This window comes from Chlorocebus sabaeus, chromosome 22 (genome assembly GCF_047675955.1).
Source record: "Chlorocebus sabaeus isolate Y175 chromosome 22, mChlSab1.0.hap1, whole genome shotgun sequence".
NCBI classification, from domain to species: domain Eukaryota; kingdom Metazoa; phylum Chordata; class Mammalia; order Primates; family Cercopithecidae; genus Chlorocebus; species Chlorocebus sabaeus.
Window position 1 is genome coordinate 88,472,251 of NC_132925.1, and position 27,090 is coordinate 88,499,340.

The 27,090-nt window shown below is 45.5% G+C and overlaps 1 protein-coding gene across 5 annotated transcripts in view; it reads right to left on the reverse strand.

Annotated features, from left to right (window-relative positions):
* DOCK3 (dedicator of cytokinesis 3) overlaps window positions 1–27,090 on the reverse strand; it is a 675,444-nt gene that overhangs the window by 28,441 nt on the left and 619,913 nt on the right. For 4 of the 5 annotated variants that reach the window (XM_073010128.1, XM_073010126.1, XM_073010129.1 and 1 more), the window contains exons 33-41: window positions 25,267–25,352; window positions 22,500–22,526; window positions 22,274–22,369; window positions 17,139–17,199; window positions 16,527–16,620; window positions 14,176–14,324; window positions 6,634–6,720; window positions 5,183–5,287; window positions 602–743 (exon numbers count right to left, since the gene is read on the reverse strand). In XM_073010128.1, the coding sequence (XP_072866229.1) occupies window positions 602–743; window positions 5,183–5,287; window positions 6,634–6,720; window positions 14,176–14,324; window positions 16,527–16,620; window positions 17,139–17,199; window positions 22,274–22,369; window positions 22,500–22,526; window positions 25,267–25,352 (847 nt within the window). The remainder of the gene's footprint in view (window positions 1–601; window positions 744–5,182; window positions 5,288–6,633; window positions 6,721–14,175; window positions 14,325–16,526; window positions 16,621–17,138; window positions 17,200–22,273; window positions 22,370–22,499; window positions 22,527–25,266; window positions 25,353–27,090) is intronic. The other variant, XM_073010127.1, reaches the window with a different exon arrangement.

Consider the following 27,090-nt stretch of genomic DNA (forward strand, 5'->3'; position numbering starts at 1 on the left):
TGAAACAAGCTTGCCATAGTCATGGCATCTGTCATGTGGTCCCCAAGGAAGCTGTGTGTGAAAGGTGAGGGGGAGGGCAGTGTTTCCATTCAGACTTCCAAGTGCCACCAAACCAAAGGAACTCCCCCATCCTCTCCCGCTCCGCACATCCTTGGGCCCTGCCCCAGTCCGCCTGACGAAGACAAGGGACAATAATAGTACACATGGGAGTGGCGCAGGTCACAGCACAGGTGGTATTCCTGTGACAAGAGCCCTGATAGGACCCCAAGTCACCCTGTACAGTGATTGCTCCTGGCTGCCTGGGCAGACTCCTCATAGGGCAGGGTGAGGATTAAGCTGTTGGAAGCAGCCAGTCTGAGGGATAAAGACCTTTCTGAAGTCCCACTGATGACTAGACCACCCACTGCTAAGGGCACGCCAATGCTTCCTCTTTGAGGCATTAGTGCGTTTCTAAGTGTGTGCTAAGCAATGAGGACACACTCAGGTTTAGGGCTATGGGATATCTAACCTATATGGCTGGCAGTGTGGTAGAGGGCAGCTGACTGGGTGGACCTCACCTCCCAGGGCCCCTGCCGTCCTCCCACCCAGTATCAAAAGATACACTGGGCATCGCACTGTAGGATGGCATCATCAGGATGGTTGGGGTGCTGCATGGCGACAGCCTGCGGGAACTCACTGAGCATCCTCTGCTGGAAGGCCTCCAGCCTCTCGTAGTCATGGCCACGGCATACGTATTCTTTGTTCTGCCACAAACATAAGAGCACACTCTATGTATACCTTATTTGTAGCCCCCAACCTCCATACTGGAGTCAGTAGCTACATACATCACAAACATATCTTAGGAGCCTTCTCTGTATCAGGCCCTGGGACAGGCGCAGGGCATTGCCCTCAGTCTCCAATCAAGGAGGGAGAAGAAAAACAAAGCGAGAATTACACTGTGGTGTGGCAGCCCCGAGGGAAGGGTACAGGCTGCAAGAAGCTTGGAAGAAGGAGAAAAACCTTACACAGGAAAGAGAGCAAGGTGGGAGATGTGATTTAAAAAAAAATTATGTTTAAAAAATGTCCTGAAAGGTCCACCTAGGTCAGGTTGGTATGGTATGGTATGAGTGGAGAAGGGCAATCTATGTGGATACCGTGACAACCAGGGCAACAACAATCAAGACAGGAAAAGGTGGAGCTGGAAAGAAGGTGTCTGTGTAAAGAACTGGTAAAAGCAGATGGGCAGAGGGGCACTGCCAGCCCCTCTTGGCATGTCTTCAAAGGAGGAAAGAGAGAGAGAGCCATCACAGGGCCAGCCATATGCTTCCTGGGACAGGGTTAATCACTGAGCAGGCCTTGGAAGACCCTGACCCTGACTCCAGTGTTACCAAGGAGTGATTGCTATGGGTGCCATCAAATAAATTTAAATGGGGGGGGGGGGCGGTGATCAAGTGTGTGATTCTGAAGGATCACTTTTATTAGTTGGGACAAACAGTCTAATGTTGCCCAGTGCCCAGGAGGCATTCAGTAGCTGTTCATTGCATTAATAACCCTTTGGCAGCAAACTCCTTTGCAAACATGTCAGCAGAACAAATAGACATCATTCTAAGTACAGATTTCTTAAAATTTTACGTTATGTCACATTTAGTTTGGGTTATGTCTCAGTTTTTCTCTTCGTGGACAAGGCACCCCCAACTCTGCTTGCTTTGCCTATATCATAGCTGGTCATGAGTGGGTGGCTGGAGCAAGTTCCCCTGAAACCCACTGGTGACACAGTCCGCCCAACCAACTGCCTAACCAGACCCATTTCAACAAAATGGTATCAGGCACTGCCAGCCCCTCTTGGCATGTCTTCAAAGGAAGAAAGAGAGAGAGAGCCATCACAGGGCCAGCCATATGCTTCCCGGGAGAGGGTTAATCACAGGGCAGACCTTGGAACATCCTGACCTTCTTGAAATAGGATTTCTGTCTCCCTTTTACTTCCTCTCTCACTATGGGAGAACTTGGCTAAGGCTGGGCCATGTATCTGTATTGTCTTTTGTTTTTTTGAGATAGAGTCTCACTCTCTTGCCCAGGTTGGAGTGCAGTGTTGCAATCTGGGCTCACTGCAATCTCCGCCTCCCGGGCTCAAGTCATTCTCCCACCTCAGCCTCTGAAGTAACTGGGATTACAGGCATCTTGTACCATGCCTGGCTAATTGTTGTATTTTTAGTAGAGATGGGGTTTCGCCATGTTCGCCAGGCTGGTCTTGAGCTCCTGACCTCAGGTGATCCACCTGCCTCAGCCTTCCAAAGTACTAGGACTATAGGCATGAGCCACTGCGTCTGGCCTGGGCCATATGTCTGGATGAATCAGAATGGAAGGGCACACTAGAAGGGAAGTTAAAGTCAGGAGGAACAGGCTGGCCTCTCCAGTGGAACAGACCAGTAGTCAAAGGACAGAGGCATTTCTACATCTTTGGCTTGATAAACAAAACTGACAAAGAAAGTACTTGTGAAGAACTGGCCTTTTCATATCATTCATATGTACAACCCTCGACAATGTCTGTTCATGGGTCAAATGATGAGAAATAAAAATTCCCTCAAGAAGGGAGGGTTGGATGTTTTCCTGACTCTTTGCAGATTAGTAAATAATCACATTTGTGACAGGAAGCAGGCAGATGGTCCATAGAAACCAAGCTGACAGAGCTAAAGTAATAGATGGCCTGTGCATTCAGGGATGGTAGGAGAGTAGCCTAGCCTTCTGGGGAAGGCCCAGCAGGAAGAATGTACAGTGTTGACCTTGAGGCTGACTGTTGGTTTCATGTTCGCCTGGGCAAGAGCCCCAGCATTCCCACAAAAGACAGATCTGGCCGCAACTCCTTTGTACCTGGTTCTCACCATCTGCAAGGTAAAGAGCTACCTCCACTGGGACTTATTATGTTGCCACAGATGAACTGAGCAGCTGAAATAAGGGAAGGTAGCATGTGGGTTGGCCGAGGAAATTTGTATGCATGAATTATACATGCATTATACCTCCCCTTGAGATTGCATCTTGTGTGGAGATGGGAATGTATTGATGGGTGATATTTCCTAACACCCCTTGTTATTCTTCCTCCATTACCAGGGTCTTTGAAACCACATTTGAACATTTGGACTGTTACCTGTGAGCATGGTTTGGATGGCTTAGATGCAGGTTTTATGCCAGGTCCTACCCGTCAGAAAGCTCCAAGCACCCTGAGACACTAATGTGCCCTGTGACATGCGCATGAAAGGGTGGGAAACAGGTTGGACCATGATGGAGCATTCCTGCTTGGCAGAATAGAAACAGGGGACACCAGGGCCTGATTCTGTAATATCCAAAATAATGATGTTTTACAGTGAAATCTCAATTTTGATGTACAAATTGTGGATCTACACAAGAAGAAGAAAATGACAAGAAAGCATAATTTGCAAAGATAAAATGAGAAAAAGGCAAGTTACAAGACCAGAATCATTAGTTTGTCAAAGGACTTTCTGGAAACACTTTTGGTTTCTAATTCTTGTACAGCTGCTTCTACTTCTTTTGCTGACCTCCACCACTTCCATTGTTCTTATATGATCTATGTTGATGGGGCTAGTAAATATGCCACTTCTGAAATGCCTGGGCTGGATGGTCACTAGAGATGAAGGAGGCCTAGTCCTCTTAAGAAAGTCTCTCTTCTCATTTCCGGCCAGGTGCGGTGGCTCATGCTTATAATCCCAGCACTTTGGGAGGCCGAGGCAGGCGGATCACTTGAGGTTGGGAGTTCAAGACCAGCCAGACCAACATGGAGAAACCCCGTCTCTATTAAAATACAAAATTAGCTGGGCGTGGTGGCGCATGCCTGTAATCCCAGCTACTTGGGAAGGCTGAAGCAGGAGAATCGCTTGAACCTGGGAGGTGGAGGTTGTGGTGAGCTGAGATCGTGCCATTGTACTCCAACCTGGGCAACAAGAGCGAAACTCTGTCTCAAAAAAAAGAAAAAAAAAAAGAAATTCTCTCTACTCAGTCCCATTCTGCTACTAGAAACACACTCCTGTGGAACAGTTACAGCCTTCCCGGGGATCACAACTAGGTAAATTAGGCAGTGAGCTTGCTGTTCCTGTCATATTACCAGTGCCCACACAGATCATTTTTCCTTCTAGCCTAGAATGACTACTGCCCAAGAAAAGTGCAAGTTGACCTGCCTTACTTCTGCAATGTGGTTAGCCTGGACTCTGCCGCTAGCAGACTAGCTTTTTTTAAGGAGCTATTAAGCCCGGTTGACCTTTGATGGGATAACAAGTTTGTTATTGCTCATTGGCTAACCCAATTTCTCCAAGAAGACAGGATCCCAAACGTATCAAAGGGAATTTTCCCAGCTACTTTCTGAGACTTGTGGACAGTGAACTTTAAAGATATTGGAACTGGGGGTGATCAGAGATTAGGTCTCAACTGCTCCAGGGCCCACACATCAGGGCAGCTTCATTTAGATCATCTGAGAACACATCTCTATGGGACTCAGCCTGCAGTGTATGTTGACTACTCCTGGAGCCTCTGAGTTGTGCTGAATAAATAAGAAAATCACAACTGGTGTCAGTAGATCTATGCTCAGTCATCCTTTCCACTCTTTTTATATTCCGGTTCAGCCTGCCAGGGAATGGTAGGGAGAAAAGGCTGTTGTCATCCTGGGTCAGAGAACTGGCTGCCTAGAAGAGGCTTTCTACAGCCAAACGCAGTGCTTGGCAGCTCCCTCAGGATCCCAGGAACCACATGCTGGCTACAGTGCAGCCAGGAGGAAAAACCATCATTTCAGATGACAAACCCTAAGAGGTCAGTCTACTGTTAAGGTCAGGGCTTTACTGGCACCCTGTATGGCTGAGAAGACTCACAATGGAGGTTCCAGGCACTGGAGGCAGAAGTTGGAAGGTACCCATGGGACATACTTAGACCCTGGTCACTTCCTGAAGAAACTCTATTGATTTGGTAAGAAAGCCACCCTCACACATTCCTGGTAGCTACAGAACAACAGAGCAGACTAAAACAGAGTCTGAAGTTGGCCGCCAGTCCAGTCAAATAAAACCAAATGCCTGTTGTTAACTGGTCTATCCTCTGTAAAAAAGTATTCAGCAGAAAAGGCAAAAAGGGGAAGAAAAGAATACAGGTTTTAAGTGAATTATGTGTAAAATTATGTAAGTTCTTGTGACCATCTGAATGGACTCACCCGAAGAAAGAAAGGAAACTTCCTGCCATAGAAGCCGACCCGAAAGAACTCAGGCTCCAGGCGTTGCTGCTCCATAATGTTGTCATAGTAGCTGGCCTCCATTTTCTGTGAATGAGAAAGGTCTTCAGGTTGGCTTGACTGCTGTTGGTATCCAAAGCAAGTTCTCCTAGGCCCAACTGGACACTGTCTTCCGGAAAGGGATCATAGCAACTCAATCTAGATAAGAAGTAAGTGAGCCTCTAGACATGACCAGCCTCTCTCTAGGGAGTTGCATTATGGAAGAGAAGGCCCTCCATCACCACTGTCTGATGGTGGGATGGGGACAGGCCTGCCCACTGCAGCCCTGTGTAGCTGCTGTGAATGTCCTTCCTAGGGAGTGGACTCAGCCCTATAGATTCCTGTACTTGGGAGGCACACTTTTAACATGGACTTTTTCTGCCCAGGGATTTCTGGTTTTGACCAATACTCACTATACCAGTTGACCCCTGACTAGGTTGCTTGTAGCTGGCTATCAGCAATTCTCACCACCATTTTGTATCAGTCCCAACTCTTGTTCATCTATCATCTGACTAAAGATGCTAACAACTGTAGTGAGGAAGGCTCAGATGCTAACAGCACTGGTACTCATTCCAAGTTAAGATATTTTAAATTTGAAAAGCTAACTAATATCCATGATGTCTAGCATTCCAAGGTCTGTAACTTTTTTAGTTGTGGCTGACCTGGCTTCACACTCAGACAAAACTCACTGAAACTTCGATTGGGAAGATAGCTCCAATGCATTCAATCAAGCCAGCCTGCCAGAACGGGTTAAGAAGCCACTGCTAGAGGAACACGCCCAAACACCAATCTGGATCAGAGAACAGGAGAGTTAGCCACAAGGATGAGGGTGCAGAAAGGGTGAGTTGAGACTGCTAGCCTCTTTTTCGCTGATGAAATCAGCAGCCATTATGATTGAGAACCCAGCACCAGCAACCAGAAAAAATTTGGTGCAGACCTTCAAAGCCCATCGGGCATTTGATTTAATTTTTTAATATTCTGCATCAAAGAAGGCAGCAAGTACAACATGTTTAAAATTGACCATAAGCAAAGTGGGGAAAGCTCTTATAAAGATTTTGGATGAAGCATCCATAAACAAAACCATTCCAGGAAAAGCTTCTCTGTGAAGCTGAGCTGCCACCTCTTTCTCCTTCTTGAAACCACCATCCTATCCTGCCTATGCCACTTCTCCCTTCTCTGAGCACCATGGCTCTTGGGGTCCAGATCATACAATTATTTTTCAGGTGTTATTTTTGGTTTCCTAGTCAGACTGCAAGTGTCCTGAGGGCAGGAGTCTTGGCTTTTGTTTCTCTTGTATTGTCCACAGCACTAAACCAAGGGCTAGGCCCATAGAGAATGCTCATTTAGAAACTGATGCCAGTCAGGGCTGGGGTGGGAGGAGGGGCACAGCTCACCCGAATCCAGCTGAGGCTCTGGTAATCATAGAGGCTCTCGTACTGACACGCCAGCTCCCTGCACAGTGGGATCCCAAACTCCCAGCTCTGTGTCAGAAATAGAAACAGGGCTTCAGCATCTCATCCTCAGAATGGCCGAAGCCCACATTAAATACATCAGAAGACACACAACAAAAGGTCTCCTGCCAGCTCCAACTCGTGTCACAAAGAACATATGCCTCAAAACCAATTTGGGGGTCATGACACAGCCGTGTGGCTTTCTAGCTCAAGCATAGTTTTTAGGTCTCTGCTCAAATGTCTCCACCTCCAAGAGGCCTTCCCTGACTACTTTGTCAAGAATAGGCACTTCCTTGTCCATTTCTGTTCTGTTACTATGAAGTTATCTTAATTTAAAAAAATTACTTACTTTTTTGTTGTATTAGTCTCAATCAGATGATAAACACAAAGAGGGCAGGGACCCTGTTTGTTTTATTCTCAGAGACTAGAACAATGCCAGGGATGTATCAGGTACTCAGTAAAGATTTATTTGATAAGTTAATGAAACACTGATTTTTAGATTAAGATTGTTTAAGCTCCAAAACAAGTATGGAAATCAAGAAGAAAATGCCTACTCAAGGACTTGGCAGTAGGTCGGACAATTTCCTTTATGGAACTATTTGACCTTAAATTAGGCTTCAGATGATCCTTGCCTAGTTAGATTCCAGGCTTTCTGTGGTATGGCTCCTGTTATAGTAATGTGCCCATGCAACAGCCTGAGGGAAGGCTGCAGTGGCCTTCATTAAGAGGTGATATTATCCATTTCCTCCTTTAAAAAATATATACCTCTTTTGGAAGTCAAATTGTCCCTCTTTGCAGATGACATGATTGTATATTTAGAAAACCCCATCGTCTCAGTCCAAAATCTTCTTAAGCTGATAAGCAACTTCAGCAGTCTCAGGATACAAAATCAATGTGCAAAAATCACAAGCATTCTTATACACCAATAACAGACAAACAGCCAAATCATGAGTGAACTCTCATTCACAATTATTTCAAAGAGAATAAAATACCTAGGAATCCAGCTTACAAGGGATGTGAAGGACCTCTTCAAGGAGAACTACAAATCACTGCTCAATGAAATAAAAGAGGACATAAACAAATGGAAGAACATTCCATGCTCATGGATAGGAAGAATCAATATCGTGAAAATGGCCATATTGCCCAAGGTAATTTATAGATTCAATGCCATCCCTATCAAGCTACCAATAACTTTCTTCACAGAATTGGAAAAAAAAAACTGCTTTAAAGATCATATGGAACCAAAAAAGAGCCCACCTTGTCAAGAAAATCCTAAGCAAAAGGAACAAAGCAGGAGGCATCACACTACCTGACTTCAAACTATACTACAAGGCTACAGTAACCAAAACAGCATGGTACAGGTACCAAAACAGATATGGACCAATGGAACAGAACAGAGCCCTCAGAAATAATGCCACTCATCTACAACCATCTGATCTTTGACAAACTTGACAAAAACAAGAAATGGGGAAAGGATTCCCTATTTAATAAATGGTGCTGGGAAAACTGGCTAGCCATATGTGGAAAGCTGAAACAGGATCCCTTCCTTATACCTTATACAAAAATTAATTCAAGATGGATTAAAGACTTAAATGTTAGACCTAAAAGCATAAAATCCCTAGAAGAAAACTTAGGCAGTACCACTCAGGATATAGGCATGGGCAAGGACTTCACGACTAGAACACCAAAAGCAACGGCAACAAAAGCCAAAATTGACAAATGGGATCTAATTCAACTAAAGAGCTTCTGCACAGCAAAAGAAACTACCATCAGAGTGAACAGGCAATCTACAGAATGGGAGAAAATTGTTACAATCTACCCATCTGACAAAGGGCTGGTATCCAGAATCTACAAAGAACTTAAACAAATTTACAAGAAAAAAACCAAAAAACCCCATCAAAAAGTGGGAAAAGGATATGAACAGACACTTCTCAAAACAAGACATTTATGCAGCCAACAGACACATGAAAAATGTTCATCATCACTGGTCATCAGAGAAATGTAAATCAAAACCACAATGAGACACCATCTCACACCAGTTAGAATGGCGATCATTAAAAAGTCAGGAAACAACAGGTGCTGGAGAGGATGTGGAGAAATAGGAACACTTTTACACTGTTGGTGGGACTGTAAACTAGTTCAACCATTGTGGAAGACAGTGTGGCGATTCCTCAAGGATCTAGAACTAGAAATACCATTTGACCCAGCCATCCCATTCCTGAGTATATACCCAAAGGATTATAAATCATGCTGCTATAGAGACACACGCACACGTATGTTTATGGCGGCACTATTCACAATACCAAAGACTTGGAATCAACCCAAATGTCCATCAATGACAGACTGGATTAAGAAAATGTGGCACATATACACCATGGAATACTATGCAGCCATAAAAAGGATGAGTTCATGTCCTTTGTAGGGACATGAAGCTGGAAACCATCATTCTGAGCAAACTATCGCAAGGACAGAAAACCAAACACCGCATGTTCTCACTCATAGATGGGAATTGAACAATGAGAACACTTGGACACACAGTGGTGAACGTCACGCACTGGGGCCTGTTGTGGGGTGGGGGAAAGGGGGAGGGATAGCATTAGGAGAAACACCTAATGTAAATGATGAGTTAATGGGTGCAGCACACCAACATGGCACATGCATACATATGTAACACACCTGCACGTTGTGCACATGTACCCGAGAACTTAAAAGTATAATAATAATAATAATAACAACAACAAAATATATATATATACCACTTTTGGTTAGATTGAGGGTCATTAGTTTACTTGATATTTTACCCAGACTCCTCAACTTCTCAATACTAATAAAAATTTTTTATTATAGGAAATTTAAGCATATAGAAAAGTAGAGAGACTAGAAGAATAAACCCCTATCCATCATCCAGCTTCAACAATGACCAACTCACAGCCAATCTTGTATTATTCATACCCCATTCACTTATTTCTCCCCATAGCATTTGAAGCAAATCTCAGATATAATTTCACCAGTAAATATTTCAGCATAAATCATTAAACATAAGGACTATATTTGTAAGAATACTCTTTGAAATAGCATCAGGGAGAAGGAAAACATTGTTTCATTTGCAATTGTGTTTCTCAAAAGAGTATATTTTTCTATCCTTCAAAGAAATTAACACCACATGGATTGAAACTGCAGGACCGATTAAAAAGATTAAAACAAACCAAAGAGGTGTTTTTTGTTGTTGTTGTTGTGTGCGGTTTTTTTTTTTTTTTTTTTTTAGAAACAAGGTCTTGCTCTGTCACCCAGGCTAGACTGCACTGGCATGCAACCTTTAATGCTTGGGCTCAAGAGATTCTCTTGCCTCAACCTCCTGAGTAGCTAGGACTACAGGTGGGGTTAGGTGTGTGCCACCATGCCTGGCTAGTTTTTAAAATATTTTATAGAGATGGGGTCTCGCTATGTTACCTTGGCTGGTCTCAAACTCGTAGTCTCAAGCCATCCTACCACCTTGGCCTCTCAAAGTGTTGACATTACAGGCATGAGCTACCATGCCCAGCCAAACAGAATTTTAAATAGACCCTGACTCCTTGCTTTAATATAATGCCTGTGCCTCAGTGAGCTAGAAAGCCTCTTGTACCCCCATTATCACAACTTTCAAGAGGGCATATATCAGTCCTCTGCAAGTGCTGCTTGGGCAGGTTTCAGCAATGGACCCAGAACAGGGTCTATCTGGCTGGCAGCTTCATGGGGGCTAGCTAAATTTATAGCTGAGTTGTGTAGAGACTTCTGGCCAGCCTTTCAAGACCCACTCCATGGGAGACTGCTCATTTAGATGACAATGGCTATATGTGGGGCTAAAGATGCCCTGTCTGCTAACAGTAGCTTCCAATAAAAACAGGTCTTCTCCTCCACTGGGATCAATGCTCATCTATCTTGCTGGCATCTCTGCCCTAGCTTGTAACCCTGATGCTCCAAGGCATCCCTCCCCACCATAATTATCTTTAGAATGAACAAGGACCAAGAATTTTAAGACACCCTGCAAACCTTGAGGGGTATGCTGGAACACTGGTGGGCTTGGGGGCTTTGAGAGCTGCCTCTGCACAGAGTTAGTAACTATACTACAGGTGCAATGCATTCTCATCCACATCTTTCGCCTTGGTTTCCCTCCTTCAGGCAGGAGGCAAAGCTGACTCTAAAACTCCCTACTAGTGTCTAAAATCCAGTCACTTCTACCAGCTCCTGCAGATTTGTGTTTTTGTTTTGTTTTGTTTTGTTTTGTTTTGAGACAGAGTCTTGCTCTGTCACTCAGGCTGGAGTGCAGTGGTGCAATCTCAGCTCACTGCAACCTCCACCTCCCATGTTTAAGTGATTCTCGTGACTCAGCCACTCGAATAGCTGGGACTACAGGCGTGCGCCACCACACCCGGCTAATTTTTGTATTTGTAGTAGAGACGAGCTTTCACCATGTTGGCCAGGCTGGTCTTGAACTCCTGACTTCAAGTGATTCGCCCACCTTGGCCTCCCAAAGTGTTGGGATTACAATTGTGAGCCACCTTGCCTGGCCTAATATGTGCTTTTATATATCCTTGTTGCTCCCTTGCAGGGACAGCACAAAAAGTTGTACTGACTTAGGGCTCATTCTAATCAAATGGCAAAGGAAGGGAAAAGCATGGGCCACCAGTCTGTTTGCACATTACATATTAGAAGTAACAGTCATTCCTTCAAAAGAGTGTGGACCATGGTAAACCCTCAAGCAGGAGAGCTCAAGCCCACTCCCACAGAAGTGGTTGGTGTAGCCCTGATGCTCTGCTAGCCTCTGTCCAGCTTCTCCTCCTGCCTGCTTCCTCCACCTAGAGATAAGGACCAGTTCTGACCTTCACATCACCCCTTTCTTCTCTCAACTCTCACCCTGCCACACCCTGTCTCTTTGGAGTTTCCTTCTCTCCTTGTCTGGCCTGGGAGAGCTGACTCTCTGTGGACCAGAGCCCAGTCCAACTTGTAGCAGGTTTATAAGTCAACTACCTCACTACAGGACAGAATGGCCCAGAACTAGACTATGGCCATGTTATTAGCCACGGCTAATCCTCTTGGGTACCCAGGACATAAACATGGGACCAAGGGAGATTGTGTTGTCTAAGGCAGACACCAGAGAGCATGTGCCAGCTTTGAGGGGTGTACTGGAACAATGGTGGGTCTGGGGGTTTTAAGAGCTGCCTCTGCATAGAGGTAGCGAATGTACTATAGGTGCAATGCATCCCCATCTACATCTTTTCCCTTGGTTTCCCTCCTTCAGGCAGAAAGCAAAGCTACTCTAAAATGTCTTACCAGTCTCTGAAATCCAGTCACTTCTCTTCTACAACTCTTTGTCCTCGTTCATTCTAAAGATAACTGGAGTAGAGGCCTTGGAGCGAGTGCCTTGGAGCAGCAGGGTTACAAACTAGGGAAGAGATGCCAGCAAGACAGATGAGCCTTGATCCCAGTGGAGGACATTTGTTTCACTGGAAGCTACTGTCAGCAGGCAGGGCATCTTTAGCCCTACATGGGGCCATCATCACCTAAATGAGCAGTCCCTATGGGGCAGGTCTTGGGGGTAATGTGTGGAAGAAAAGCCAGGAGGGGCTTGCCTTGTGAGGCAGGGTGTGCTGGCAGTGTTGAGAGGTAGAAACTCACTACCTGTTCCTCCTTTCTTTCTTTGCCCTTCTCTTGTTGCCAAGGTGGCTTTTCTCTTGGTGCCAAGCATCCCTGCCATAAGAACATCTTTTTCCCATAGCATCTAGGTTTTGCTTTTCTAGAACCATGGTTTTCTTCTTGAAAACCCTTAATATTTTCAAGAACTGGTTAATCTCACCTGATGGTTTCATCAGGAGCTGAGGCACAGGAACAGACAAGGTAGGCCTCCTGTGTGAGCCTAAGACAGTGGGCCTGATGACTGCTCCTTTGAGGATATACTCATGAGAGGGCTCACTGAGTGGTCTCTACTCAGCATAGACTCTGCTCCTCCAGCAATTCAGGGCAAAGGCAGGATTGCAGAAGTGAGGAGATTCCTGAGAAGGTAGCCTATGGAGTCTCCTAGTCCTTCTCTCCTTCTTGTCCATCTATAGTACTCAGGCACACTTTGTGTTTTACTCCCTAGTCCATGTTAAAGTTTAATCCTGCTTTTCTATGCATTACCATAATGTGGAATGAAGAGGGGACCATCAGTGCTCATGCATCCCACAGGCAGACTCAGTCAGATTAGAATAACTCTCTACTCTGTACTCTGTGCCCATGGAAAGAAATGAGAATGAACACACACCAGAAGCACACATGCATACTCACACCATGCTTATGTCATTCCCTGTGAGCTAGGAGGGCTTGCTGGGCATGTAGGTGAGGGGCAGCTCCAGGTTAGCCAGGAGCCAGAAAACCAGCCTAAAACTGCAAGTGAGGGGCTCTGTGTCAGGTCCTGGATCAGCAAGGACCAGAGGTTTTGGGTCAGCTTTGTGGATCAGTCGCACGGGCTGGCTGAGAGCTGAGCATGGGCATCCTTTCTGGGCTAGGTTACATAAGAGTTTCTGTGCTTTTGGAAAGGTTCCTGCTTACCAGTGCATTCTCTGCATGGGGAAATGTTTTCTGACTGAATATTTTTGACAAACACAGAAGTCCCCCATGTTATGTAAAACTGAAGAATGTTTTCTGATTTATAGGCAAAAGCCATTAATGTTTAAATCTTTCTTTTTGATGAAAAAACTCATCTCAAAAACCAATTTCCATTTGAGTCAGGGGCTCAGTTACTATAGTTCCCTGAATGACCCTATTTCAGCTTGAAAATATGCTCAAAGCTTAGTAATGAGAAAATGGCTTCAACAAGTTTTTCCAGCACATGGGCCACATCCAACAGTAGGTAGTCAGAGGGCCCCACGTAGAGCTCTCCCAGAGATGGGAGCAGAATGGCTGGAGCCCCAAGGAAGCCTAAACCAGTGCTGACAATGCTGCCAATCCCATAGAAACTAGTTTGATGGAAAGTAACCCCAATACGAGAGGAGCCCTGGCTGTGCTGTAGGGAAGGGAAATCTAAGAAAAGAACACACACCAGTAAGAAGCAGTTTAGGTCTCCTTTGGTTGTGATTAAAATCCATTCATTTCTACCACTCATATTTTATATGGCAGCAGATTAGAAAGCCATATCAGTTCTTTAAGTAAATCCAATAAAAACAAACAGGGTTCCAGAAGCCCCTGCTGTAGAAGCATTCGTATTTATAGATAGGCAAAGCTGGTATGTGGGGTAGTCTCTAACACCTACAATCTGGATATGGCTTTCAAGTCACAGAATTAAGCTGTTGTCTTTTTCTCCCTCAGAGAAAATCATGTGGTCTCCATATCTCAGGCACATAGATAGGCACCCACCCACTCACCACCCCGCACACCACCCCCTGTAGCTGCTGTTAACCCTATGGTGTCAAGATGCCATGCATCACAGCAGAAGCTGAAAGGCTAAAGGGCTTGCCTAATGATGCGTACCTTGCCTTTGTTGAAGTAGTGAATGATCTTCCGGCACAGTCCCTCCTTCCGCTGCCACTCTGTCTGCGATGGGTAGTGGAGGAATTCCCGCAGTGGCCGGTCCTCCCACTGCAGCAGCTCACAGTAAAGGAGCAGGGTAAATGCGGCCTCTGTGGGGACAGACAGCACGGAGGTCCAGGGGCTTCCCTTGCTCAGGGGCCCAGGAGCAGCCTAGTGTCAGAGGACTATGCTGGGCAGAATGCCAGCGCAAGTCATGTGCAGCCCAGGTCAGGGACACTGGATACCAAAGACGGAACAGTGGGCCTGCTCAGCAAGCCAATAACCCTGGCCATAGCATGAAGGAGCCAAATATCCTGGTAGACACCTTCCTTCCATGGCCTGGTCACCTGTTCCGGCCTCCAGATTAATAAAGAATGACTCAGCTACCCAAAAGTCTGTGTACAGGTGGCTCTGCTGTGGGAGACGTTGACACATCAGAGAGAGCTCTTGGGTTCCTTTCTGCTCAACTGACTACAGCTTCCTTTCCAACCTTCTCAGAACTGGCTCTTAGGGCTCCATTACCAAAGGAAGCTAAATTGATACTAGACCCAGAGTGAAGGCCTGGCAACATCTTACTCTATGTGTGGAACAATTAGAGAGGGTTATGTAAAACAACAGCAGTGAAATACCACGGCTCCCTACATTCCGAGGGATGAGTCACACTGAATCACAGCCACGGCTCAGGGGCCTCATTACACAGTTTTTTCTCTTCTGTTCTATTTGTTCAATTTTAGTGGGCATCTCCTACTGGCAAGTTAATTAGTTCTAGCTTCTGTGCTTCTGCCTGGTTTTCAAGGTTCTACTCAAATCTACTCTCCATGACTATGAAAAATCTCATTTCTAACCATTTATTGACCCACTTCCAGCTTTAGCTAGGCCAACTTGCCTGTGTCCACTCTTTAGGCTCCTCCTCATCCTTGCCTCTTTGCCTGTGCCCTTGCCACTGGAACTTCCTGCCAAGGAATGTACACGCCTCCTCATGGGATCAGGAAGCCTTTTTTCTCTAGGGACAAGCCTTGTGGAACTCACGGCCTCCCTCTGGAGCTTAGGAAATCATGGAACGTCTTTTTCTTCCTTGCCTGTATTATTTTCAGATGTCATTCCCTGAGCCATCAGAGACAAGGCTTAGCACTCTTTCTCTGTTAAAGTCCCTGACGCAGCCTCTCAGTCATGGCCCAGTTCCCCAGAAGTTTAGCAAATGCTTCTGCTGATACACAACATTTATTAAAGTCTTTCTCTTCACTGCCCTCTCAGAGGGTTGCTGGATCATGGGTGCAAATGGATGCAGAGAATGGTAGACTCAGCCCAGTCATTTTATTAGTCAGCTGAATTTAAGATTCAAAGCCCAGTCATTTTAGATTTAATTATTGCCAAGCTGTGCTATCAGATAATATATCATCTAAGCCAAACACTCTCTAACAGCTAGAGATAAAGAAGGAGGATTCTCTGTTTCTACAAATCTATCTAATTGCAATAGTGTTTGCAGAGAAGGATAGCTTAAATTTCCTGGTCTATCACACAAATTCAAGTCCTATCACCTAAGAGCTAAGACATAATGGCTGGTCACCACAGTGGAGAAAATGGTTCTTTGGGGGGAACGATGGCATGTCAATCAGACAGGACACACACACATGCGCACAACCCCCTGATTCAGCGTGGTTCTCAGTAAACAGTTGTGACAGCCACTTTGAAATGCTTTAAAATTTGTTCTAGTTAGAAAAGGCCTTGATGTTGGATTAAATTGTAGATACAATGACAGGCCCTGTCTGGCCTGTCAAGAAGTCAGATGAACACTCTTCATACTCTGCACTGGCAGCGCAATGTGAGGCTGCTATGCAGTTGCAGGGTCTGAAGAATCTAGCCTGCAAGGAAGGCCTGCTAGTGAGTTCTGGAAGTTCCAGGGTTAGGGGGATATTCCTTTGTTATAACCTTAGCTCCAGCTTTGAAAGTCCTAAAAAAGGCTCTCTGTTCATAAGGAGTGACAGTTAGCTCAGGATGCTCTGAACCTGGTGCACCAGAATTTGGAGGTCACCCTTGAGACTTCAGAGGGGTGGACAGGAGGGAAGGAGAGTGAAACAGCCTCAAGTAGTGGAGGACATGGCACAAAGGCACAAGTGGAAGTTCTGCCTGCTTTCTCTCTACCATGTGCCACAAAGGAGTTGAGGGAAATGAGTGAGGTGAGGGGATAGCACAAGCTCCAACATTCTGCTGAGATCTGGCAGGCACCAGCCTGAAGCCTTTCTCTGCCTATTGTACAAATCCCTTCAGTTTGTCTTCATGGTCAGGCATGGCTCTCTCTTTTCCCCACTTACCTGTGTAGTTTTCGGCCTGCAAGTGCATGTCACAAAGCTTATGGATGTAGCGGATATACATTTCTTCCTTGTTAATCTCAGATTTGTAAAAATTCTATAATAAAGAGAAGGAAACACCTGTCAACTACCTGTGGAGGCCATAGCCAAGCTCTGGGCAGCTGGCCAAAGCCGTGGGTGTGCTGGGCAGGAGAGAGAGGGGGGAGGCTCTTGGAGGCAGACAGCACCAGAAGGAGAAAGCACCAGCCAGAAGGAACACCTGCTGTGGGTGGAACCACTGGCAGGTCTATGGGAGCCCTGGGTAGTGTGAAAGAGGAAAAGCATCAGAGCAGATGAGGAGTCAGGGTTAACTGTGAATTGGGGCATGTCAGAGTTAGTGGGTCCCTTCCAAGAGGCCAGGCTAGAGTTCGGTACAAAGAGAAGCTCGTTTCATTCCTTCCCCAAGTAGGAATGTGTCTGGGGAAGTGCAGGCCTCTAAGATACCAGTAACTGGGCTGATGTCCTGATTCAAACCCTTAGGCCTATAGCCATGTAATGTAGAAGGGCCAAGCCAATCACAGCACAGGAGAGAAACCATTTCAGTAGGCAGAGAGGTCAGGGCCCATGTCCTCTCACCATCAGGTTAACAGTACAGCCAATCTTCTTATTCTCTGTTTCCTCTCCTTTCATGCAGTCCCTGGAAGAGACAGCACAGATGAGCACCAGATACGAAGTGGGGCCTTGAGACAACACATAGAACTGTACTATTACTAGGGCATTAGTATGACCAAATCCCAGATTGAGATGGCCTCCAACAGGAACTGTTTCCATAGATGAGGAGTCTACTGTGAGCTCCTTCAGCTTTGGACCCACTCTTGGGGCTCAAATATCTCTTCAACTGAGCCCCTTATTCTGGTGGCAGAGCAGAGAGAGAGCCCAGAGCTACATCAGGGTATTAAGTGGCACCTACAAAGGTCCTTGGCATAAAAGGGCATATTAATTAAGTGAAAGGCCAAATCCTCAACTTCCCATAAAGGGAGGCACAGAATTCTCCTTAAAGGACAGGTTTCATTTTGTAGGAGTGCTGAATAGAAGCCAAGATCCTCCACTTCATGGCCCTAGCTTCAGGGCTCTGTACATGTTCACCACATAGTTGACATTTCTCCCTACGGTTTCCTTCCTGTGTACTAGTCTTTGGAGCCATCTATCACCAGAAGCAGCAGGTCTCGTGCTTAAAGCATCAGCCAGGACTGAGCTGCATTCATACCTAGCAGGGTCTGGGTATAGGAGGTATCAGGGATGGCCTGTGAGAGACAGGAAAATAGGAACACTGAGAATGGATCCTTTCCAAGATAGCGAGAGGGTTGGTCAAAGCCAAGCTCCTCTGGAAAGGAGCAGAAGCCTGGCACAAGGAGATGAAGGAGAATGAGAACCAGACTGTTGAATCCAGCAAGAAGTCTCCTATGCACACGGCCAGCCAGAGAGCCATCTGCCTGATATGTCTCCTTCCATAGCAGCCCACACTGCTCTAGAGAAGATCTAGTTTCTTGTGCAGCTGTGTATTAGCAGCTCTGGGGAAAAGCTGCAGAAAGGGGTTTATACAGATTTCTAGGGTCAGGTTGGAGAGTGTCTTTGGCTTTGCTCCACTGACAGGCACAGGGCCCAGTGAAGAGCAGTACAGCTGGGAATCAGGGGCCCTAGGCCAAGTCACTGAGCCTCTGGATGGCCATTTGACAAACCCAGTTCTCCCCACTTTCCCATCATGCAGAGGAAGAACCCCAGGATGACTCCTTTGAAAGAAAAGGATGTTGAAAATCCATACTCCTCTCATGATATTTTGCAAAGCCAAATGTCCTTCCTGCGGAAGTCTCCAGTCAGAGATGACAGGTTTGTGATGTTTGGAACCAAGGCCCTCCTTTCTTGGGGGGGGGGGGTTGACCTATCACCACATAAGACTTTTGGTTCCTATGTAGCCAGACATGAGGGTCCTGAACATCCTTCTGCAGAACCTGTCCCTTTAGTGCTAGCAGGGCCAGGAAACTGCTTGACTTTTCAAGAGGAGTGAGCCTGAGGTCAGATGGCCAAGTTGTTCCAAGCAACCCACACAATGGTAGAAGGCATCTGTCTCCCCAGTAAGTTGGCCCCATGAAGGGCAGTGAGATCTTACCTAGCCACTTCAGCATTTAGTGTAGCTATAGGCAGGCATGTAGCTGTGCTACAGAATGGGGGGATGCTTAAGACAAGAGCACATTTCCCAGGAATTCCATTTCCATTTAGTGAGTTGTATTTTCTATAAAGCATCTGAAACACTTACCAAGCATTAACTTCTGTTTGGCCATAACCAGAACTTCATAGCTAAGTCCCTTAAATAGAAAGGAACTGGCCTCAACACTGTGATACCAGGGGCATCCTATACACTTCTGTGCTCTATGACTGCTTCTCCTCTGCACTGCTGACAGCAAACTCTTTTTTGTGTAGCTTTGCATCACTTCTGTGTGGCTACTTCACGGTGGATGCCTTTTAAAGTCTGACTTAGGTGCAGCTGTTGCTTTCCCTCTTGCTCTTTCTCTGAAGGGTGAGCAGGGAAGACTCCTGAAAGAGGCTTCTGAAGCATCTGGCTCACCTGGGTAGTGGCCTGGCTGGGGACTACATCAGTGACCAGGCAGCCCTCATTGCAACCCGAGGGGTCTGGGAAAGGCAGGCTTCATAAACTTCAGTTGCCCGTTCCAGGTACAGGTTCCCCTTTGAGCCACAAGAGCTTGGCAACTCTAGCTCTGTCCCTGTCTGTTCCAGGCACAAAGAAAACTCTTCTAGGGCCCTGCTTCCTATCCTGGGAAATATAGTTACTACCAGTGAGAATCTTCATGTTTGACACAGAGTGTCTGAAATTCACACAAAAGTTAAAGACATTGATATAAAAGCTGACGAGGTATTCCTTTGAGTATCTAAAGTTTTGCCAGTCTAACATTGAATCTTACATAACAGGTTCAGGTAATTCTAGAGTACAATCTGTTGATTATGTTTAATCAATGTATATATTTTAAAACTCTGAACAATTATTTTTTTCCTTTTTGTTTGATGTCCTTTCCTTGAGTTGTATCAACAACTATTTTCTTTTACTTTTTTTTTTTTGAGACAGGGTCTCATTTTGTCACCCAGGCTGGAGTTCAGTGGCGCAATCTTGGCTCACTGCATCCTCGACCTCCCCAGATAAAGTGATTTGCCCATCTCAGTCTCCAAAATAGCTGGGACCACAGGTGCATGCCACCACACCTGGCTACTTTTCCAGTTTTTCATAGAGATGGGGTTTCGCCATATTGCCCAGGTTGGTCTCGAACTCCTGAGCTCAAGTAATTTGCCTGCCTTGGTCTCCCACAGTGCTGGGATTACAGGCATGTGCCATTGTGCCTGGCCAACAACTCTTTTCTTAGTAAGTTCTTGAACTAACTGCATTGAGGTAGAGGAAAAGAGTTGCTTGGTTTCTGCATGGTCTTTCCAACAAGTTTATCACTCATTATTTACTCTGTACCTGCCAGGAGCCAGCCCCCATACAGGGGAACAGGGAGATAAGGACAAAGTTCCTATCCTCAAGGAGCTGGTCCTCCTTTGTAAGGTAAGACAGAAAGATGATAAATGATCATCATTCAATGTGTGCACAGAAAGGTAAGCTCCTGGCTTGGGAAAGCTTCCTTAATAGCGGTGAGTCGGAAGACCACTCTTGGGAGAGAACACAGCATATAGAGAAACCTGAAGGGAAAATACAAGTGGTTAAGTGGTGACAACATGGAGAAAGAGATAGGGCATGGTTCTTGAGTCAGCTAGATCTGGATTCAGATCCTAGCAGTGGTACCTCTTAATTTCTCCTCATGGATAAAAAGAATGAGGATGCTTATAGGATTAGAGAAAATGTATGTAGAGCACTCAAGTGGTGGATTTTCAATAGACAGGGGTCATCATCAACATTATGCTGTTTCCTTTCACGTTAGCAAGGAGCAACACTGGGAGGCTGGGGTGTAGGGCATGAGTACTGGGGACTAGCAGAAGATTGGTCTGGAGAAGTGAGCAAAGGCCAGTGATGCCATATTAAGGATTTTGGACTTTTTGTAGATACCACCACCGAGACAAGAAATAGAGAATGAAGTTGGTTTTGGGCATGAGTTTGAGCAGCTTGTAGAAGGTAGCTAAAGAAATCAAACAGGCAGCTAGAACAAGGCCTTGGAGCCTAAGAAATTATTTTCTGCTCCTTCGTTAGGCCACGGTGAATAAAACCAAACTTTAGAAAATGTTTTGGTAAGGGGGAGGTGCAGCGCTTTGTTCTCCTCTCTTCCCTTTCTAATTGTAGCTGCAGAAGAAGCTACAGACCTGGTGTGAACAAAGAAGTCTCTTGCTGTAAAAGGGGCCCCAAGGCCAGCTTTGAACTTGAAAGGCCCAGGAAAAACGGCCTGAAGTTCACACAAGCATAGCTGTGCTACAGAATGGGGGGATGCTTAAGACGAGAGCACATTTCTCAGGAATTCCATTTCCATATCCAGGCCAGTGCATTGGACACCTGAGTCTTTTGCACAGCAGCACCTTCTACTTCAGCATCAACTGGAGCCAGGCTTAACTCTCCTATTTCCTGATCCATGAGCTCAAAATGCTCTCCTCATGTGGCATTTGCACAGCTTATAGCACAGAGAAGGCAACTATTGCTTGGAGCTGGGTTTCATTTATCATTTCTCTTCACCTTCCTCCAGGCTCCCAAAAGGTACTTTTAGCCATCACCTGAACCCTGCTGAGAGAATGATTAAGGCTGCAATTGTGGTTTCATTGTCATGTTTGGACTAATTCAAAAGCCATGATACAACTGAGAAGGCAGACTTTCATTAAGAAATTCTAATGTTGGCTGGGCGCAGCAGCTCAGGCCTGTAATCTCAGCACTTTGGGAGGTCGAGGTGGGAGGATCACTTGAGCCCAGGAATTTGAGACCAGCCTGGGCAACACAGTGGGACCTTGTCGCTACAAAAACAAAAACAAAAACCAAAAAACAAAAAATTAGCCGGGCATGGTGGCATGGGCTTGTAGCCTCAGCTACTCTGGAGACTGAGGTGGGAGGACAGCTTGAGCCTAGGACTTTGAGGCTGCAGTGAGCCATGATTGCCCTTCAGTCTGGGTGACAAAGCAAGACTGTCTTCAAAAAAAAAAAATTCTTATTTCACATGAACTCCCAGACTGAACATAACATGAAGATCTCTGAGCTCACAGGCTGTTTCCTCTAATCTATTCTGGCCATGACCAGGGGACAGAAATAAATAGACTTTAGACAAATAATATAGGCATTGAAAAGTGGGGTCCCTAGTCCCTGGAAAAGCCAACTTCATGTCCTCTAGGTGATACTTCTCTGCTCATCTGCCATATGGTTTGGAGGAAAGTCTGCACTAAGGACCTATAGCTGTTCCCTGCCCTGCTCTGGAGATAGCTTTACTCTTCCCTCTTGCTGTGCCCACTCCTCTGAGCCTTAACCCTTCTGGATGGAAGGCCAGATGACTATATATCCCCAAGATCCCTCCTGGGTACATGTGCCCACATTTTAGCGGGGAATCCCAGGGAAAGTCTCTGTCTCTGTCTCTTCTTGGTCATCAGCAGATTCCTACTGACTGGTGATGGCACCCAATATCACAACAGTGCTCCCCATGAAGGGCACATGGTCTCAGTTTTCAGGTCAGGGGGATTCCCTTGCTAGAGAGAGTATCCTGACAAAAGAAGAGGTGAGCGGGTGGCTGAGAAGATACCTGTAGTCAAGAAGACGTTCCATGAGGCGGGTGACTGAGGTCACAAAGGAAATGCCGGTCTCACGCCATGTTTCTTGTTCAACCTTCTCCAACAGGCTATTGGTGGAGGGGTGGAGAAAGCAAACACAATTCATGAGCCTTCCCTTGGGTACAAGAGTGAAGTCCAAGAGCCCATGGAGGCTGTGATGGATCTGGAGACAGCAGACTTACCACACTGCAGTCTTACCTGGGGTAGGGCCCAAACAGCTGGGTTCTACTCCATGCAGCAGAAAGCAAAGACAAGGAGGTTACTGAACTGGCAGCAACAAATGAAAACACATCTTCTATTTCCATGTACAAGTTCCTAAGGATGCCACTGAGGAGGAGGGGAGGGAGGGGCTCGGCTCCAGCCACCTTAGGCATACACTGTAACTACCTTCTGTTCTGAAGGAGTAGTTGAACAAGAGCCCACTGAGGGATAAGCCTGGCTTTGCCAATGGCTGACTGTCTTTATCACTGCCCAGAGTCATCCTCAGCAAACATACAAACCAAGCTCTGTTTTTCAAAATTTTAATTTTTCTTTTTTAAGATGGGGTCTTGCTATGTTGCCCAGTCTGGTCTTGAACTCCTAGCCTCAAGTGATTCTCCTGCCTCGGCCTCCCAAAGTGTTTGGATTATGGGCATGAGCCACCGTACCCAGCCTAAACCCATCATCTTCATGGAAACTAAGGGAAAGATTCTCATTAGTCTTGGGGCCCCAATATAAGGGAAAGTGAGCAAGTCCACGTGCTATACTTGGCCATCCTACTGTTGCAGGGAATGCTCCCAAGCAAAATGTGCCACAGCCAGGAGCTAAATGCCCAGGTTCTTTTCTTACTTGACAACCTCATGCTCCTGGTACCTCAGGGCAGCCCCTGGCTTCTCCAAAAGCCTGGCTTCTGAGATCCTCTGCCATCCCACAGGTCTTTCCTAAGGGACAATGACTTGAACTCTTTCGGCTCGCTCCAGTGATGAGCCTAGGTCCATCCTTCACTCCATACAATTTTATTCCTGATTCCTTTCCACACTGTTCCTTGCTCTCTAAGGTCATGAGAGTCACCTGGGGTGGCACACCCAGCTAGGGGTCTAGCACTGGGTACTCAAACCCACAGCCTGACTGCTGTTAATGCTGCTGCTACAATGACGACTGTCTCCTTGCACAGAGCATACTGCCTAGACCAGGCTTCTGGGAAAGTGAGGGTTCTCCAGGTAACTCCTGTTGTTAGAGAAGGTTAAGAACACTGAATCTGACTTCTGTGGCTTTATCCATTGAGAAATGTACCAGCATTTTCCAACTGTGTTCTGCAGAGGTCTCTGTCCTAGAGGACAGGGGGAAATGTTCTGTGAGCACACAAGCATGGGAAATTGGGAAATGCTAATCGCTATACCCTCCTGTTGGAGATTTTTCATATCCTTTTTTTTTTTTTTTGAGATGGGGTCTTGCTGTGTTGCTCAGGATAATCTCGAACTCCCGGGCTCAAGCAATCCTGCCACCTTAGCCTCCCAAGTAGCTGGGATTACAGGTAAGTACCACTGCACCCAGCTCATATCCTTTTGCACAACAAAGTCTTTGAGAAGTCCTAATAAAGAGGCTTGTTCAATTTTGCTTAGTTGAATCTTTTCTAAACTAATTCACCCATGATTTACATTTTTTTTTAGCTTCCAAAAACACAAATTTGAAAATGCTGCTCCATGTTATGAGTGGTTCTCAGTTCTTAGATTGTTTTAAAAGAGCTTATAAACATGATTTGGTCAGGTAACTAGTAATTGCAGATTATTTTTGTACTTTTTCCTTTGTAGCAGTCATTTGTTAGCAGCCAAGGAACACTGCCTTGTTTCCACAATTAGACAAATCTTTGGCTAAAAAAGAAATACTAAAGGATGGATTCATTTTCACAAATTATAATTGTTTAAATTTAAAATAAATTTACATTTTACCTCATGACTCCTCAAGAAACAAAGTGGGCATGGTATAGCGGAAAGACTCCCCCATCTGGAAATTAGAAGATCTGGGCCCTCCTTCTAGAGCTGTCTGTTACTGATGGCACAACTGAGGGCATGCTGGCACTTCCCTGAGCCCAGTTCTTTATTTCTCAAGTGGGAGGGAAGATAATTTCTACTCTGCACACCTTCCAGGTATGTTGTGAGGATCAAATAAGGTAAGAAATGCCAACATTTTGCACACTGGAAAGTTCTAAGCAAATGGATAGTATTATTCCTGAAAAAATACGCCAGAGGTTTGTTTTCAAAATGGAACTAAAACAAAGAACATCTCAAAGTTGGACATAAGTACAACAGGGAGGGTATTCTAGAGCTGTAAATATCTTAAGATTTCATTTTTTAGGAAGATAAAATAGCAACACCACTATCTACTTGGGAGGGCCATAGTTTCCCCGGGTCTCTCTTCAGGTCTCTGCCTCCATCAACTTAAGCCAGAAACCATGGAATGGAGGACCCAGAAGAACCCTGACATCATTCAGTACAACCATCTCATTCCACAAACATGAAAACTGGCCTGGAAAGAGTGCTGCAGCTTGTTCAAGAGCTCACTGCAATGTTTTTCAAGCTGACTGTACTAACTTACCAAGCAGGGCAATCAGGAACCTGTCTCTCAAAGGAGGATTTATCCTCCACCTTGAAATGCCAGCATTGAGCCCAGAACTGAGTCTCCATGAACTGTCTGCTCCCCATCCAGATGCAGTGCATGTTATGAAGACAAAAAATGATCCTTTTCCTTTCAGCAAATCTAGGAGCTCAGAGGTTACCTGTTTTCTATCTTTTCAGTCAACTATGGGAATCCCTGAAAGAGCTTGGTTTCTTGGTGACAGAAGTTGAGCATTGCTACCATCAGGAACAATCCAGGTCTCTCTTGGACCAAACTCTAAAGCCTGCCAGTGCAGTTGCAAACTCTACTTTTCATTGGCCCACTTCATCCCATCCCCCATTGTGATGTGCCTGGGGCTGGAGCAGCTTACAGTAGGCTGAAGAGCTCCCTGTAGCTCTCGTCACCTTTCCCTTCTGATACCATGCTGTCCAGCTTGTCAATCAACTCGGCCTCCACCTAGAAGGAAGCAGAAACTTCATAAACCTGAGATGACCTCAGAAGAAGAATGGGAAATCCAGTTCCTGTGGTGGGTGAGGATGGCGGTAAACTACTTCCTGATTCTGTCCTTGTTCCAAAGAAATCCCAGGGAAGATAGTATCTTACCTATAGCACCAAGAAATCACTCTGCCTCCCCAAATCAAGAAGGCCTCCCACCCTAGTGGTTTGAAAAAGAGGTAGGACTTAAAAGTCTCAGGTACTCTTTCCCATCTAAGGGCAAAAGGCAAGGATTCCCTACCGAGAAAAGTATTTTGGATTCAAAAGAGGGCTTTTTCAGATTTTTCCCCCTTTAAAAACATTAATTCAAAATAATTTGTAGGCATAAAATACATTTGGTTAGAACTTTACCCTCTCGTCAGCCAGTCAAAAAAGATGCTTTCTGGGGAGCTTGTCCTCACTCTAATGGCTGGCATTAAATGGAGCTGAATGAGATTTGAGTGTTTCCTCCTGAGATTTTCCTTCAGGATAACAGGCTCCACTGTTTGTACCCACAGAACCTAGAGCTCTTGAGGCTGCTGTTCCTATCACTGGACCATCACTGGGCCCCTGCATTTGTTATTGGATACCTAAATCATAAGAAGCAAGACTATATTTGTTCCTACCCTGTGGATTTGCAAGGGCATTCAGCAGTACTCACTTTTCTTTTTTTTAATTTAATTTAATTTTAAGTTCAGGGGATACCTGTGCTTGACTGTTTGATTGTTGATTGATTGATATCTGTGCCAGGTTTATGTGGGTAAACATGTGCCACAGTGGTTTGCTGCACCTATCAACGCATCACCTAGGTATTAAGCCTCAGATGCATTGGCTATTTATCCTAATCTCAGCCACTTTTCTAACAGGTCTCACTGGATTTACTCTGAGGTGAGAAACTGGTTGTAAGTGATATGATATAAAATGGTTTTAACCTTTTATTAACCTTTATTTATTTATTTTGAGATGGAGTCTCACTATGTCACCCAGGCTGGAGTGCACAGGTGTGATCTCAGCTCACTGCAACCTCCACCTCCCAGCTTCAAGCGATTCTCCTGCCTCAGCCTCCTGAGTAGCTGGAATTACAAGCATGCGTCACCATGCTGGCTAATTTTTGTATTTTTAGTAGAGATGGGGTTTCACCATGTTGCCCAAGCTGGTATTGAATTCCTGACCTCAGATGATCCACCTGCCTCAGGCTCCCAAACTGCGGTCGAGCCACCGCACTCGACCCCTTTATTAACCTTTAAACTATAGTACTATGACATTATTTATTTAGTATTTCATATAAACAAAAAAGTCACAGCATGGCTACATGAAATAATGTGCTATAAACAGAAGCCTTTCTCACTCTACAGAGAACAAAGAATCCTAAGGCTAAGAAATAATAAAAGAGTAACTGAATTAGTAAATTCAATGAAGGCAATTAGGGCCTCTGAAGTCCGATGACCGGAAAATGAGGCCTTTTTTTTAAATAGTGGTCTGCTACATGGCCAGGGCAGGGATGAGTGAGTTGCTTGAATATACATTTGAGAAGAAGCAGAAAGTCTGAGACCCGGAGTCCTTAGGGATTGAAGCCCTCTCACTCTCTCTGTGTGGAGAAAAGGCATAAGCAGGGACTTGCCTGGGGTTATGTTACGTCAGATAGAGCTGCATCTAGAAGCCAAAGTGGATTAGTCCCAGTTCAGAGCTTTTCTTGCCTCACTGGGTCAACCTGCTGGCT